The sequence below is a fragment of the Triturus cristatus genome, chromosome 7, assembly GCF_964204655.1.
Source record: "Triturus cristatus chromosome 7, aTriCri1.1, whole genome shotgun sequence".
NCBI classification, from domain to species: domain Eukaryota; kingdom Metazoa; phylum Chordata; class Amphibia; order Caudata; family Salamandridae; genus Triturus; species Triturus cristatus.
Genome location: NC_140590.1, coordinates 918278695 through 918296036, shown reverse-complemented (window position 1 = coordinate 918296036; position 17342 = coordinate 918278695). Strand labels below are relative to the sequence as shown.

The following is a 17342-nucleotide window of genomic DNA, read 5'->3' as shown; positions in this document are numbered from 1 at the left end:
ATTTGATACCATCAACCACAATATAGTTCTGATTCCACTACATGAGATTTGTATCGGTGGTTCAGCTTTGAAGTAGTTGAGGTCTCATCTACAGGCCAAAACGCAAGTAGTTGAATTGAGATCTAGACCAGTGACAAAAGGGGTTTCACAGGACTTCTTGTTAAGCCCTACACTGTTTAACATATATGTCGCCTCTGTGGCCCATCTAATAAGATAATGCAGGTACGCCTTTATCATCCGATTGGATGGGTCATTTAGCTGTTCTATGGAGAACGTTAATGACTGCCTCTCTGGCATAACTTTCTAAGGGAGCAACAGTGCCTTAAAATAAACACAGACAACAATAAAGTTATTGTCATAGGTAGTTTAAAAGAAGCTTGTTCTGGCAGCAGGGTAACCCCAAATGGTGCGATAACCCCTGACTCCTGATTCTTGTCAGAACCTGCTTTTCCCTACTTATACGTTGACTACATTATATCAATGTTAAAGAAAGAGTTTTTGTTGAAGCACATTGCCTCATCCCTTGGTTGTTTCATCGCGTTGGACCTAGATATCTCTAAACTAAGGGCCTCATTTTGATGGTGGTCTGACGAGCGTCCAAATGCCATTGTTTCAGGCACAGGATCGTCCGACAAGGAGTTGGAGGTCCCGACAGCCCAATTATGATACAGCCACCGTGCAGGTGGTCGAAAATGCTTTTTACTATTGCGGCTTGTGCACCGGCCAACGAAATGGGCCACTGCACAAGCAGCAATGGTAAAAAGCATTTTGCAAACATCCATGCACCTTGTGCCAGGTACCTGGCACACGGTGCATGAATGTTTGGGGATGGCACCACATGTGCCCCACTAACCACGTAGCAGAGACCCACGGGGGACTGGGGTCCTGCTAGGGCCCCCAAAGTCTCTTTTTGACAGCCTTTTGATGGCAGTCGGATAGTCAGTAAAAAACTGTGGGAAATGGACATCCTAATCCCTACAGCAGTGCCTCTGCAGGCACCGCCTCCATTGAAGGGATTAGGCTTCAACTGCCGCCCTGATGGGCACCTTGAGCCTGTCAGAGGCAGCAGTCTTTCCCCCTGCTCGATGTGCTCTGACCGCCGGTATTTTAATCCGGCAGTCGGACCGCTGCCCTAGCTGTAGGGCGGACCACCACCGACAGCCTGTCGGTGGCGGTCTGCCTGACATCGTAATCGGGCCCTAAACTTTCTAAATATCAACCTAGCAGAATGCTACCTCACTCTCAACCACCAGACTAATTATTTCACTCTGTAATCATGAGCGAGTTGGAGGCAACTCAATAGGGGGCCCCAGCAGTCAAGCTTTGGAAAGCACTCCCTCCTCATCTGAGACAAAGCCCTAACCACCTCATTTTCAGGAAGTCACTTAAAACACTCATTTTAAGAGGTACAGGCTAGCAAGCTCTTGGTGATACTCAGACCCAGCACCGGAACATTCCTCAGTCTGAGCTCTATAAATGCTGTTAATATTAACAGTAATGATCAAAAATCAAAAAGCAGGATAAGCGAGACAGCCCATTAGATGGAAATTCTCAGAACTGTGTTTATTATTCTGTCTCCCACTTTAACAGGTGTTCATGCTTTAAGACATAGATTGCTGTCTTTTTATTCACTACATCACCAATCTGGGTTGGAAAAAATGTACCTACATGTCTGCTCCTTTGATAATTGACAGGATAATGGCTGGAAAGCAGCTTGGAGGTCAGCAGTCAGGCTTTGCTTGAAGCCTGGCACAAAAGACAATTGCTCACAAAACTGCATGGTTAATGTTTTTCTGAAACTTGATTAATGTCACAAAGTCAAAAGCAGCAGGCTGTGGAAACTCTTCCTCGGCTGAGCCGGTCACAAAAACAAATCAAAGCCAAGTTCCATTGCTAAATGTTTGTCACAAAGCGCGGCACTGAACAAGAGTTTGCAATCATTTCTTGAAAAGGGTCTGATTGTGTCTCGAAATGACTGCAGGAGCATCAGTTGTTTAAAGCGGCGATCTTGAGGTTCGAATCTAACCTGTAGTCAGAGACGTAAATAAGTGAATTCTTTCATTTAAATCTGCGGACTAACCTCATCAATTTAATTATGGAATGTGTTGACAAGAATCACAGTGATGCTTCCTTTGGCAATTCAAATATCACAAATGTTCACGTTTTCCTAATCAGATGTATTTATGTCATTGATCAAAATAATTAAATGTTAGCCTAAGCCTTATATGTCAATTACATTTCCTTTTGAGAAAAATAGTATGTCAGGCACATTTATCATTACAGTAAAGTTACTAGATAGTTTCATGCAGGTCATGCCTTAAAACATTATCAGTGGTACTACAATGCTTACGAGTGTAAGACATAAACTTACGTGAATTACTTTTCCTTCAGTATCGCAAACACACATGACGACTTCCACATTTCTTTGTGTTGCTTTGTCAAAATCACCTTGTAATATTGTGATGTATATGTCGTTCCTTATGTCACCTGTGAGATAACACACACAAATTAAGAACTAGTTCATACTTGTAGGGGAAACTGAGGAAGTAGCAACAAGGGATCCACGGAAATGCATTATTTTCACACTACTGTATGTTATGTTAAATTGTTGGTTCCGCAGCACACAGTACAAAAGCAGAATGTGAGTTTTAATCTGTACATTTACTCTTTTGATATCTTTAGCGTTTGTGACATAAGGCTACCAGAAGGTTTCCTTTACTGGCAGCAGAGTTGGAATCGATCTAACATCCATTGTAAAATGGATAAGCAGCGCCACAGTGTGTGAACTCCCCAGAAAACCTGATGATAAGGATGCAAGGAAGGTCGTGAACATTAAATGTACTTCAGGCTGCCATACCTAGCCTATTTGAATGTGTCTTGAAATTAATAAAACCATGTCAAAATGTTTTACAGTAGACTTCTCCAAGGAGTAGCTCGTGAGCTACTCATTGCGTGAGCTACTGGTTGGTGTCCAGTAGTGATCTGTGTCCGGCCCAACCAACAACATTGGAAGAGTTGCTTGAATTAACATATAAAAATAAAAAATTTACCTATTTTCCGAACTCATAAGCTTATCGTTGGAAATAAAAATGGCAGAATATCCTAAATCTATTTAAAGACTGACATTTGTATGATAAATCATGTGGAATTGGCAGACTCAATACTAACAAAAATACCTAGGTGCCAGAGACAGACTGACTATGGAAAAGATACGTGCTCCCGGTGCACCTACATTCATACCTTTTCTTCATTAAATGAATGAAGAAGCACCTTGAGGGGCCCTGCATTCTTCATCTGAGTGGAATATCAGTGCCATTGCAGTTCTATTGCAAGAGGCTTTTCCACAAGTACAGCACAGTCACATCCACAGAGGATTCCTTTACACCAGGCACTCATACAACCTTCTGATAAGATCCTTGGAAGTTCCTGGCAAGAAGGACAGGAAGCAACAAAAGAAGATAACTCTCATTTGTTAGGGGTAGGGGTTCAGTGCTGACCTGCTACTGATGGCACGAAGTGGCACATGCTCGCTCTGTGCAGAAATATGAGGATGCTGAAGGTGCATTAAAGCCTTCAACATCAACGTTATAATGAAGTATTACCAAGGCTTTTAAATACTGGGAGCCAATGTAATCTGTGCTAACTATCCGCTATTTACCTGCGGTAGCAGATGTTCCCTGCCTCTGATCACACTTCTTGCTTTCATATAGAAAAGGGGTGTTTACTCCCGCAAACCTTCTAATTAAGTTAAATGTTATATTCGCTTGAGAGCATTCCATGGATTCTGTTTTGCTTTGATGTCTTCAATGTCGTGATCTCTTCTAAAGGCCTTTGCAATAACTCGAGCATGCGCAGAGATAAGGAACAGTGCTCTTTCGAATAACTGAAGCAACCAAAATTACTGTGGTTTTTTGAGACCTTCTATTGCATTAAAATAATTTAACATAGACTTTGCTCAGGAGAGGTGTCACCAGATTAGATCAGGAACAAAGCCATAACCTATATATGTTTCCCTTGAGTAAAAAATAATATTCTTCATCTAATTAATCCTCTTTGTGAGTCAGTCAATCCATTGTCAGACAATTAAGTATATAGTGATTGAATGGATGTGGTTAGAAATCCATATGCATTTGAAAAACATTCACTATCATATTTTCTTCTGTGGCATGGGTATTATGGTAGTTGCAATACATATATAATACAACTCCATGGATGGACGTGGCATGTGTGATCTCTCCTTTAATGTGGCACAGGGTAATTTCACTCTGGCTTCATGTGTGTTCCACTGTTCATGTCTTTGACTAGGTGTGAGGCTGCTTACCCGTTTTCTTATATTCAGCTACTGAGCGTTTCTTAAGAGATGCTCTATTGTCTATAGTTTGGGGAAAAACATTGTACTGGGTTGATAGACATCATGATTCCTGTTTTGAGAAAAGACCTCATGTCTGGTTTGAATATACTCTATCTTTTAGTGGGTAATTATTACACTGTTGCACCCAAGAACAGAAAGACACCCTAATTTGAGGATTAAGGAGCATCGTATGCTAAGCACCGATGCCCATTCATACAGTGTCACACATATGTGCATGCCTGCAGCCCACGTGTTCCAAATGCAGAGTTTGCTCCATTTATGCTGCATGCTTCCTCCACAGTTTTCAGTCAGGTGTAGTTTTTGAGGTCCTTTTTGAAACGTTTGTATGCCCAAGGGGTGTCCTGTCATTTTGTTGTGTGGAACACCGCACAAATATTAGCAGATGTATCTCTGCCCTATATAGAGTACATAGCCATGCTTAAGCTCCAAATAGTCAGACAGTACTTGCATCTTTACTTGAGAGTTGTCTGTCTGAGCTGTAGATGAGGAGGACAAAGGTATCTTTTTTGCATGAGGGATTACATGCGAACCAGAATGCTGACTGAAGTAGGGATAATTTTAAAAATCTAGGTCAGTCACAATTTACCCTTCTCACACACCTGCTCTGGTCAGCTGTTAATAGATCTAGGCTGGCAAGTGAAATTGGCCAACAATAAACCTCTGATATTTTTCTGCCTCCTCATTCAAGATTCATGAGCACCATGGAACCAGGAGCTCAATCTGTTCCTCCTGATTGTAAAGAATAATTGTGTGTACAGTTTGCTTCCTTATGAGGTAACAGACAAAGGTGCTTATACACAAGTGCCTCCTCACTCATGGCAGAGGCCCTGCAGTCGCAGGGGAATCTCCACACTCGAGGCGGAACCACTGCCTTATTGTGGAGATTCCGACCGAGTGCGGAGACTCTCCCACGACTGAGGAGCCCCCGCCACGAGTGCAAAGGCACTTTGTGAAACAGGCCCTAAGAGTCTTGTTTCTCAAAACTCCACTTTCCTGAAACTTCCTAGAGTCTGAGATTTGACACCCTACATTTGGTTTGCTGCTGTTTATTGTTGAACCTGTTTGTGAGAATGAAAAAATACTATGCATTTTTTAAGTCCTTGTTTGCACGTTTTAGCATCCAACGTCAAGGAATAATATTGGGTGCCGTCTATGGTGGACTTCCAAGATTGTTCTAGAAGATACCCGGAAAGTTTAGGGCATATTATATACTTGCTTCTGTGTTCTGATGAGAAGTAAGACAAAGTGAGGGAGAATTCAATTAGCTCTCAATATATATATGTATCTATCCAAAGCCAGTATCTCGAATACATGATGCTAGCCAAGTGCTGGATAAGCTAACAATAGTTGAACACAATCGGTCTCTGCAAGGGGTGAAATGGTTCCCTCTTGACAGTAACTAATACCGACGCACAATCAGCGTGGTTCTCGAGCGAGACTGGCCCTAAACTTTCTGGGCACCCTCTAGAACAATCTTGGAAGTCCACCATAGACGGCACCCAATAATATTCCTTGACATTGGATGCTTTCACTCCATTGCACCTGCGGCATAAATCAACAGCCCTAGTCCCCAGAATCTCTGTCCTGAAGGGACCCCAATAACGATAGAGGGTTGAAACGTTGTTGGCGATTACAAAGGACAGTCCAGTCCAGAACACTAGAATATTCTCTAGAATCACATTATTTATCCTGAAATCCTAAAGGACATCCTCTCAATTCCAATAACAAATCCTTTTTGAATAATTGACACTTTAGCTTTACTCAAATGTTGGTTATGGTCACTCCACTTGGGTTACACAAGTCACTTCCTTCCTTTGTAATGTATTTGTAAATAGTGTGAATACACAGCAAAGTTTAATCTGTATATTTTTCTAATGTTCATTGTTCCTGGTTGCAAATAAAGAGCACTCACTTCGGCTGATGTGAGTGTTGTATACGATCCTTTTTTGTTGGGCTGTTTCTCCCCAGTCATGTGTGAAGTCACAAACTAATTAAAATCTTAGAGGCAATCAAGTATTGAACATATGGACTGCATTCGTAGCCTGGTGTGTTTAAATCACTGCAAGATAGTTAGATCTTGCTTAAAACAATAAAAATGTGTGTTACGTAAATGAGTTCCTAGTGAGCAATTGTGCTCGAGCTGTCCATCTACCATCAGCACTGGTGAATAAGGCGGCGCCAACTCTTATAGACCCATCCCTACATTTAAAACTGTACAAATGCACTGTTACACAATTCAATTTGTTTGTCGGCTTTAAATCATAAACATGACATTATCTACATTTCTACACTGTATAAAAATGAGGTATTAAAAAAACATGAGAATACAAAAGTCGACAGTAGCAAATCATTAGTAGGCAGAAGCAAAAATGCCCTTTTCACATCTTCAGTGCGCGCACGCAAAGCTGCGGGCACTTTTGTGTCCCCACAACTGCCGGCAATACATTAGAAAAAGAGAGGAATGCAGGCAAAATATTTCACAAAAGAAGAATACCTCATTTCGGGCTTTGAGGAACGCAAGAAGCGAGGAATTGGTGTGCCATTCGGCAATGTCCTAGCCATCAATTGTACTGAACTTAACAGTAATTACAATACGTTGTTTACAATAGCAGACCCCTAACGTGCCCCTCAGCGAAACTTTCCCAGCTGGGGATCCTGAAAGTGCTACCTGCCTGCAAGGAGTAGCCCAGAGGACTCTCCAGGCAGGCGCTGCCCAGAGGCTTCTCTCCTGCGGAGGTTGCTTTAAACTGCAGCCAGTGGTCCCGTCAATGTTTGGGAAACGGACTTTACAGCGCAGACCGAGCCACGGGTGCTGTTTCCCCACAAGCGGAACCACACCTGCCTTAAACACGCACTGCCTTAACCAAGCATATGCGTGTTTAAGGCAGTGCGCGTCTAGATGCACGGATGGGCGGGGAGAGGAACAGGAGGGATCGGGAGAGGAAGATCTGTAAGGCGGTCTGGTAAGTGGGGCTGGGGATGAGCTTTTGAGGGCTGGATTTAGGGCTCAGCGAGTGTCAGGGTACTATTTAGGGCTGGGGCCCGGGTTTTGGGGCTCATTCGTTTTCTGGAGTGGGGTTCAGTTTTAAGAGCTCCGAGCGGGGGGCTGGGGTCAGGGTAGTTTATAGGGTTGGGGGCTGGGATTTAGGGCTCAGGGTGGGGGCCTGGGTTCAGGGTAGTTTTTAAGACGTGGGGACCAAAAATTAGGGCTTCAGCGGAGGGACAGTTTTTAGGGCGGGGCAGTTTTGGGGCCCAGGTTGGGGGAGATGGGGTCAAGGGAGTTTTTAAGATGTGGTGCAGAGTTTTAGCTCTCAGAGCGGGGAGGAGGGGCAGTTTTCATTTATGGGGTCAGTTTTAGGGTGAATACATTTTAACTATGCATTACTTTACCAATCAAGCATTTACAACAACATCCGGAGGTAAAGGCATGTGTGGTAAAGGAATGTGGGGTTAAGAAGCATTCCTTTTTGGGACTGCATTGTTGAGGCACGAATAGTTTAGCCATGTGTGCTTCTGTCATACAACCTCAACATACTGACCTCAATGCAACTAGCATTAAGGTAAATACATTGGTGAAGCCCTCACAGTGCTTTGTGTTTTTTCCACCCACAGAGCAGTAGATCAGGTCCATGAGTGAAACTGCCACGTTTCGCTCTCTGTGTGGCAATTTTGCCTACCTGAATTCATAAGCAACAATAAACCAAAAAATAACCACAGCAGTTAGTGTTAGGAAAACAAATGCGCATCTCTCTCATGTTAATTGATACAGTGTGATTTACTTCTTACCTGGCATTATAATCTCAGGGAATCCTAGCTTTCTTGCTACAACCGTCGTCCTGTCTACAAGATGAGGGTAGTTCTTTCGGATTTGCACAGCGTCTCCAACAAGCATTTTCATTGTAACCCAAAGACCTGAAAAATTAGTTTAGGAAAATATGCTTGAAGTTATTTTCGTGGTGACTACATAATTAGTCCATCAACCCTTTCCCATTACCATCTCTGTGAGGTACCTTTTCATCTAGTGGTGGAACCTGAAGTGACTTAAAAAACTATTTAGGCAGAACATTTTTGTAGTTGTGACATGTACACAGGCAGGCCCCTTTCAACATGCGTTGGCCCATCCTTCCCGGTTTCATTATTCTACCGAGCATTGACTAAGGCAATGGGTCTGTCTTTTTTATAAGGATTTGCATGTGATTGTGTATGTTGTTGTGTGGAAAGTTTACAGGGTGAGCACAGGAAAATGTCAATGGTTGGATAAAAGAGTGAGTGCATGAACTAAAGAAAGGATGAGTGACTTAGTGCATGGATGGATGCTGGATGAATGGGTGAGTATATGCATGGAGGAGTGGGTGAGTGGGTGCCTGGATCTTGAAATGGTGAGTGAGCTGATGTGTAAGTTTATGGATGATGAATCAAGGCTCCTTTCAACCATTCTTCTCCCTAGCTGAGCAGCCAACCACCACTTTACATATATCTCTATCAACTCACATATTCATCCATCTGTTCAAATTTCTATCCTTGTAAAACCCAGAGCTAGATCTCTAACCTTCCATTAAGTTACCCTCATCCATGTATTCATCATATACAGTAATTCATTATCATTCCAATCACTGTAATGGATGTAGTGTGTGATATTATGCCTGAATGTGTGTCGGTTGGCGTGTTCCTCCGTGCCTGTGGTTTTGTTTTTTAGGCCCAGAGGTGTGATTGTGTGCACAATCGTCTGTATGTTTTTTGGCTTGTGTGCATTAGTGGCTTTATGTCTGTTGGTCTGGGTAAATGCATAAATTAATAAATGCTTGTCGGTTTTGCTGTGCCTCTGCATGTGAATATGCAAATCTACTGTGTATATTTGTGGGTGCATGTGCACAGACGTCTGTGTGTTTGATATTATCTATGTGAACAAGTGTTTGAAGGTATGTTTTTGTATGTGAGTGTGTGCTTGTACATCTGCTCTTCTGTGTTTACTTTTATCTACATCTATCCTGACCTATGGGTGTTTTTATAGTCTGGATTGACAGTGCAGCTGTCGGAACACAATTATGAGTGAGTATCACTAGAAAGGGTCTTTGGCTCCGCCCACATGTTGGAAGCCAGGAGTACATCTTTAGATTGGGCCCAAGTTGTGTACTTCTACAATAAAAGTGCTTGACTTCCACTAGCTGTGGTGATTTTGTTTATTTTTCCAGCTGGCTGAGCTTGAACTTTCAGGAGCACACACATGACATTGTAATGCTGTAAGCGTGCCTTAGATAACAAGATAATGTATGGTGTTTGTCTTTGTTTGGCAGAAGCATAGATAGGATGAGGGTAGTCATTAACGTAGAAGGATTTTTAGGTCTGGCTTGGCAGTGCAACTATAACCTACACCACTATTATGGCCCTGGGCCAAAAAACAAGAATTTTACTAAATTTTCAATCGCTGATGGAATTTGGTCTCCAATCAGATAATTTCACCTTACTTAGAGACTTTAACTTTCAGTTAGAATCCTCAAGTGACAAAGACAACCAAGCTCTCTTAGAGATGGCATCAGAACTAGGTATTAAACAACTTGTATGTGAGCCTACTCACCTGGGCCTGCCTCCTTTACATGTGACGAAACATAAAAACTTGGGCCTCATTATTGACAATAAGTTCAAATATGAAGACCAAGTATCCAAGGTAGTTTCTTCTTCATTCTACATAATTCGAATCTTAAGAAGAATCTTTCCTTTCATTCCTAACAATTGCAATGGACTGTTCATGAACCTTCAGGAAAAATAGGTCAGGAAACCACAATCTGTTCAAAATACAGCAGCCAGATTGATCTTGAATATTCCCAAATTCCACACGATCTCTTCTAATATTCGAAAACTCCACTTGCTCCTGGTTCATAAGCTAATCAGAATCAGAAAAACTTTATTCGATTGTAAGCAAAAAACAATCATAAAAGTGTACATAAGTAAAATACAGCAAGTACATAAAAGTCATAAAAACTTGGGTTAAGAAGAGCATAATGCCCAAGGGTATTTAAAAATACACTATAAGATCATCCTTTTTCTAATAAAAAACACTTTTTTCAAATAAGAAATGACTGTTGCAACACAAAGGTGATTATCCAAACATTGGATCTCATACAGTGCACGGCGACATTGACGATGTCCAATCATCTTTAGGAAGGGCAATAATATTGTTCGCCTATCATGGATATAATAACGACAAAACAATACGACATGCATGGTACTTTGTGGAGAGATTTCATCACAGGGGCATGGGGACAAATCATGAGACCAGTCGTTGATTGTGGGAAAACTGACCAATCTGTGAAAGATATTAAATCTAAAACGACAGAGTAAAAAACGGTCAAAATTATTTGGTACATAAGTCAAATAGGGTTGGATATTAAAAGTGGTTAAAACTAGTTCATGTTGAAGGACAGTTGGTTTTAAAACCTCCACAACACATCTTAAGGATTCTAGGTGTGTCAGGCATTCTTTTTTAAGATCCTTTCTGGAAATAGCTGAGGTAGTAAGCGGATTTAAAAAGTACTCTAATTTGCCCATATCAGATAAAAAATTACGTACATATCTGAGCCACGGTATCCTCATACATCCATCTAACTTGATAACATCTGACAAAATATCTCTATTAAGCTTAGGTTCATCTTTTGACCATACCCTGTGCCATAACAGAACGGGTTCTAGCTTAATAAGGTCAGATATAAAAGAGAGACCCAGTTCAGTGTGGCAGTTAAAACTAGAGGAACTATTAGGAACCGCGAGGATAAACTTCAAAAAGGTATTCTCAACAACCTGGAGCGGAATCGGGTCCACTATCCCCCATATTCCGCTACCATACATGGCTCCAGATAAACATTTAGCTTTATAAATTTTAATTAGCTCTGCGGGGGGTCGAGTACCTAGTTTCCCCGAGAAGGACCTAAGAGCAGCTGTCGAATGAATCATCGCCTGTTTTTTTACAGCCAATGCCTTGCCCCAAGAATCCTTCTGCGTAAATAAGATACCAAGGTAGGAAAATTGTTGAGTAAAAACCAACCGATGTCCTTCAATAAAAATAGGCTTCTTAGATTTTACATTTCTGCCACAGTGCATGATAAATGTTTTTGCTATGTTTACTTTTAGGCCCAATTCTGACATGAAGAGGGCAAAACTAGCAACCACGCGCTGTAGTCCCAATTGAGTGCGGGACATTAATACAGCGTCATCCGCATACATTAATAACGGGATGGGACGGCCAGCAACATAGGGGGGATCAAGTTTGTTATTGCACAGGGCTTTCTCCAAACCATTTATATACAAATTAAAAAGGAAAGGGGCCAGGACACAACCTTGCCTGACTCCACTCCTGATTGGGATTTTACCCGTGCATTCCCCATTTTGGCCGTAACGTACAGATGCAGAAGCTTCACTATAAAAACATTTAAGAAAATAAATAATGTTATCTTCAACCCCAAGTTGTTCCAATAATATCCACAGTTTGGAATGAATCACACAATCAAAGGCGGCTGAAAGATCGACGAAGGCTACAAACAGATTCTCCCTCCTGGCTCTAGTATATTTTCCCGTTAACATCAGAAAATTTAAGCCTTGTTCCACTGTACCTAATCCAGTACGGAAACCGTATTGTAGGTCAGAGAGGATAGAATTGTCATCAGCCCATCGAAGTAGCCGGTCCAGAATTATTCGTCCCGCTATTTTTGTAAATGAATCTAAAAGAGAAATGGGTCTATAACAGGCCGGTTTGTGACGATCCCCTTTTTTGTAGATTGGAACAATTATAGACTCCACCCAAGTAGATAAAAAGCTAGATGCACAGCAAGCATTTAGCACCTGAACCAGTAGGGGTGCCCACAATGACATAACTGCCTTAAATACATCTATGTGCACTCCGTCTGGGCCGGGGGCCTTCCCCCCCTTACTTGCTTGAATCGCTTTTTCAACCTCGGGGAGAGAAAACTGCATATCTCTCAAGGATGGATAATCAGAGGGGTTACAGGAGGTGGAATACGTGCCGTCCCCCTCATATACTTTTGAAAAGTGGTCAATCCACTCAGCCTCAGAGATCGCGACTTCTACGGTGGGACATGCCTCTTCTCTGAATAGGGGGTTTCTGATAATCTTCCAAAAGCTTGCACTATCGTTGCATAGTGAGGCCTGGTGCAAAGCTTCCCACGTATCCTTTCTTATCTCCTTTTTCCTATCTTTAATGGCGAGTTTATACTGCAGCCTCAGATTGCGGACATCTTCTGGACACCTGGGTTGTTTATGAAGTGCCTTCTTTAGGAGGGAGTACGCTTTGGTGCATCTGGAATTAAACCAGCTATTCCTCTGTACTCTATTATGTCTATGTTGTCGTGTTAAGGAGGATCTAATCTCATTAGATATTGACAAAAAAGAAGCCAATATCTTATCTGGGGGAGCATCCTCTGTTAAGCATGTAATAAAATCAGAGGCGCAGGTAGTAAGGACCTTATTTAGCGTATGAGATTGATCCACCTTATCCCATTTAAGCGTAAAGCCATTGGTGGAACCAATGGCAAGATTTTCCCATAATATATCTATCTCAGAGGCAGGTTTTGGGGCAGACCACTTTGGGATAAAAATGGAGAAACAAAGAGGAAAGTGGTCGCTTAATGCAATATCGGACACCTCACAGGCAACAAGCACACGAGCATGCCTATTAGTAATAAGTGCAAAATCTATCGTGGAGGTACAGCCTCGCCCATTGAAAGTTGGTGGAAGGGGAAATGGTGTTGAACACACCTCGTTTATGAAGGCCAAGTCAAATTGACCAATAAGTTCATTCAATTGATCACCCAGGCTTGAATGAGTAAAATGGGACAAGCTCAACCCATCATCCTCGCTACCTAAGCCACATCTATTATCTGCCGTCATGTTACATAAAGTACAATTGAAATCTCCCACAAGCAGTATAATCAAATTAAAACCAAAGATTTTCTCCTGAGAAAGAAGTACATTGGCCAGCTTTTTACAGACAGTATTGACTTCCCTAGAGGGGATATTATTGTATAAATTGAGCAATACTATCGTAGTGGATAAATCCAAAACTATTCTTAAAGCCTGGAAATAACAATCTTTATCTAATTCCATAATCTTTAAAGTATGTAGCTTATTGGAGATATAGGTCGTCAAACCCCCCTTGGCCCTGCCATGCTGGGTACCCACCGCTGGGGTGTGAAATGTTTTGAACCCATTTAGGTGTACCGGGTCCTTGCTCCATGTTTCTTGCAGGCAGATAATATCTTGCAATTTGATGAATTCTTGCCAAAGTGGGTTTCCAATTTTAGATTTAAGACCAGCAATGTTCCAAGAACAAATGCTGCAAGGGAGGGATCCTAGGGGGGGACAAACAGGCCGAGTCATGATGGAATCTGGCGAGGAAAGTATAAGTCCACTCTCATTTCCCTCCCCAGGTCCTACATCCAAATCTATCGACCCACCTACAATGTGCTCGAAGTCCAATGGGCTACATGGTGCCCCCAAATTTCCCTTGTTATCATCCATAGGATCACGGCTGTCTTCTGCCACAATAATTAGAGTGTTTTGAGAATAATGGGGTTGCTGTCAATCATTACACTCTAGGCCACTTAGAATATCAAAGCATAAGCTAATCAAATTCCCAGCGTTCTATGTGGCCCACAAAGCACGGCACAGGGGACGTCTGGAATTTCTATGGAAGCATTTTAACTGGCACAAGCAAAACTGACATGTTCGGTCGGCCGGCGCCAGAATGGTCGCCACCGTTAGATTCAGGAAGCGAACTGGGGAGGAAGGGGCTTTGCCAATAGCACGGCCAGGCTTTGGAATACTTTTCCTCTACCTCTTAGTGTCATCTCATCCCTGCTCACCTTCAGAAAAGAGCTAAAGACATGGTTGTTTAACAACTAGCAGCCTCCGTCTCAGCATGTTCAGCAATCGCCAAGACACCCATGGGTATACATGTGCTATATATGTCTTTTTAACATAACATATTATTCTACTTCTACACACATGCATATGCTATTTACTTGTAATGCTTCACATTACCATACAACATTTCTATAAAGACAGACCCATTGACATTGCCAATGCTGGTTTTATTCCTGCGGTTGACACACCACAATGCCTAGTTTACCCCATCCCTCCTCACGCCTTGATACTGACTTACTCAGTGAAACAATGGAAAGGAGAGAGGCATGCAGGGACAAGCCCATCTTGCATCATATAATAATGGGTAGCTTTTTATACTCAACAAGTGTTACTTTCCTGTTTCCTATTAAAAATATATAACGTGCAGGTTTGAAGGCATATACCTGTTTGGATCAGGTCAGAAGCAGCTGGTGTTCCCAAATGTTTATTTATTTTTTACATGTGCAAGGAATACAAATAGTTCTATGTCATGTATGAGGCATCTCGCCAACCTACAGCATTTTACATGGCACAACTTGCATGTTTCTTCCAGAGTATGATTTTTTAAAAATACTGTAGCTTAAAACAGGATCAAAGCCGCTCAAAGTGCCATGTAAGGCAGGAATCTGCTTTGGCGCTATGTATATGTCTTCACATCGAATCCCTTCACAAGCACGTATGTTTCTGTGCTTCTCCCTCAATGTTACAAAATGACCTTTTGCTCCTCATCCAATTGACTTCAAAAGATTATTGGGTTTGCCTTGTGGTAATCCGTGAAATGGATGAGTAGCTCATCCAGTCTGGGATTCTTGTACATGCAGTCATGTATTTATGACATAAAAACAAAACAAAACTTAAACCAATGGGAAGTAAAAAGTAGGTATGTATAAGCTTACAATGGCTGACATGTGACAACTTGCTCTAAGATCTTTTAAAACTGTATTCAAGCCTAGCTTAATATATACCTAACGAACATCTGCTATTATAATATGATATGCTACTGTGGTCCCTTATTCGGTCAGTCAGTGATGTGATTGTAGTTTATGGTCATTATAGCTGTCGATGTCCAAACCTATGCCACTGACCATCCATCAAGCAAGTGGCAGGTTGACTTCTTTGAACAAGGTCCAATAGCAGAATGTAAGTCACTTGACTATGTACTGAGGGAAGAGCTTCCTGACATCCACCAGGACACTAAGGTTCTTTGTTGAGAGATCAAGGTGTAAAAGATGCTAGCTCCACAGTAATCATACAAGTTGTGCAGGGTCGGGAGATGAGCACTCTACCCATTTCCATGGGCAGGAGGGCTTCTCCAAGGATGAAGGATAATGTCTCTCTGAATTCCCCGAAGCAGGTAAAAGACCCACACTTCACAGAGCCAAAGTGGAGTCACTAGAATGTCAGAATCAGAATCAGAATAAGCTTTATTCGGTAAGGTAATTTGCAAACCATAAAAGCGAATACAATTTAACATATAAACATTTATATAAAAACACAGGGGTTAAAAAAAGAAAGTGTAATTTAAAAATGGCCAATATAATCAATACAGTGCAAGTCTGTGCAAAATCGCAATCTTAAAAAGGAAAGTTGATCCAATTATTATCATTTTCATAGGATAGTCATGAATTAGCCGCCCACGTTTAGACAATTATGCATTTCTTCTGTACAAAAACTCATGTAAATTAAAAGTCATTCAATACAGCCAGTTCAAAAATATATGTGCAAAATCGCAATCATGGAATAAAGTTTTAGTCAGATTGTTATCGTTTTTCTTTACATGGTCATAAATTATACAATTTTATTTTGCTCTGAAAGACGGAAAAAAACAGGCCCCCATTAGCAGAATTAGGACGCGTTGGGGGAAAATCCCAAGTCATCGTAGGATACATTATGTTTTAGTGATATCCGTCTCAGGATTATTTAAATTATATAGTAATTTCTGTAGTAAAATTTAAGAATGGGATAAAAAGAACCATGTAACATTTACTTGTTTGCTAGAACATATCTTTTGGATCTAATTTCCGAATTACAGGATAGATTATCAGAGAGTGGTACACAATATATTATTTAATTCTGACACTCTGTGATTCTGATACTAATTCGCAGACAAAAGCGTTGGATATTCAAATGCGAGTTTTCAGTATGTAACTTTGAAAAGAGACCCTATCGTTGGTTGTCAATGTGGTCTAAATCCAGATTGTTCCGACATTTAATAAGGTTCTTTAAAAAAGGCATAACATTTAGGGTTATGCATTCATTATCAAGACATTGGAGGGCCATAAAAGCGGGGCGGCATTGTCGAATGCCCCATATTTTTAAAATTGGGACTATCCATTTTTTTCTCAGGTCACTATAAAATTTACAAAACAGGGTGACATGAATTGTTGATTGTTGGGATAAGTCATCACAAGGGCAGGTAGATAGATTCTTGGACCAATCGTTAACCGATGGAAAGGTGACCAATCTATGAAAAATGTTCAACCTAAATCGTGTAAGGACGAATCTATCGTAGCCCTTTATGGTGTTTTGTAGGTACGGTTGCATACCGAAGGAGGAAGTTAGCATGAGATTAGAGAGGACAGCGGGTTTTGTCGCTTCACTCGCAAATCTCAGCCCCTCCATATGGTGCAAGCATAGTCTCTTGAATTCTTTACCTGAAACACCTAAGATTGAGACTGGGTTAAAAAAATATTCGGGCTTTCCTATGTCTATCATAAAGTCCCTTATATATCTGATCCATTCTATGTCAAGTGAGTAATCCAGCTTCAGTGCATCCTGGAGCACCGCCTGGTCAGAACATCCTGTCTGTCATATTGTGCAAAACCCCTCAGAATTAAAAGTGACAGAAGAAGTGCCTAAAGGAACACCCCTTTCCAGGCCAACATTAGGTTCACTCTCAAAATCATGGTTCCCCTGCACAGGTGGTGCACTTGTTGCATCTGGGAAAAGGTGGGTGGAGAGGGCCCCTAACAAGGGCCCAGAGATGGAATTAATTACTTCTTTTTTGGTTCCCCACTCACATGGAAAGAGGAGACAACCATTAAGGCTTTGGCAGACT

General features: G+C 41.5%; 1 protein-coding gene across 1 annotated transcript in view; it reads right to left on the bottom strand.

Annotated features, from left to right (window-relative positions):
- The window catches only part of DOCK2 (dedicator of cytokinesis 2), a 1824799-nt gene that overhangs the window by 1462706 nt on the left and 344751 nt on the right, over window positions 1-17342 (bottom strand). Inside the window, exons 13-14 of the mRNA XM_085617853.1 lie at window positions 8159-8284; window positions 2372-2487 (exon numbers count right to left, since the gene is read on the bottom strand). Of these exons, the coding sequence (XP_085473979.1) occupies window positions 2372-2487; window positions 8159-8284 (242 nt within the window). The remainder of the gene's footprint in view (window positions 1-2371; window positions 2488-8158; window positions 8285-17342) is intronic.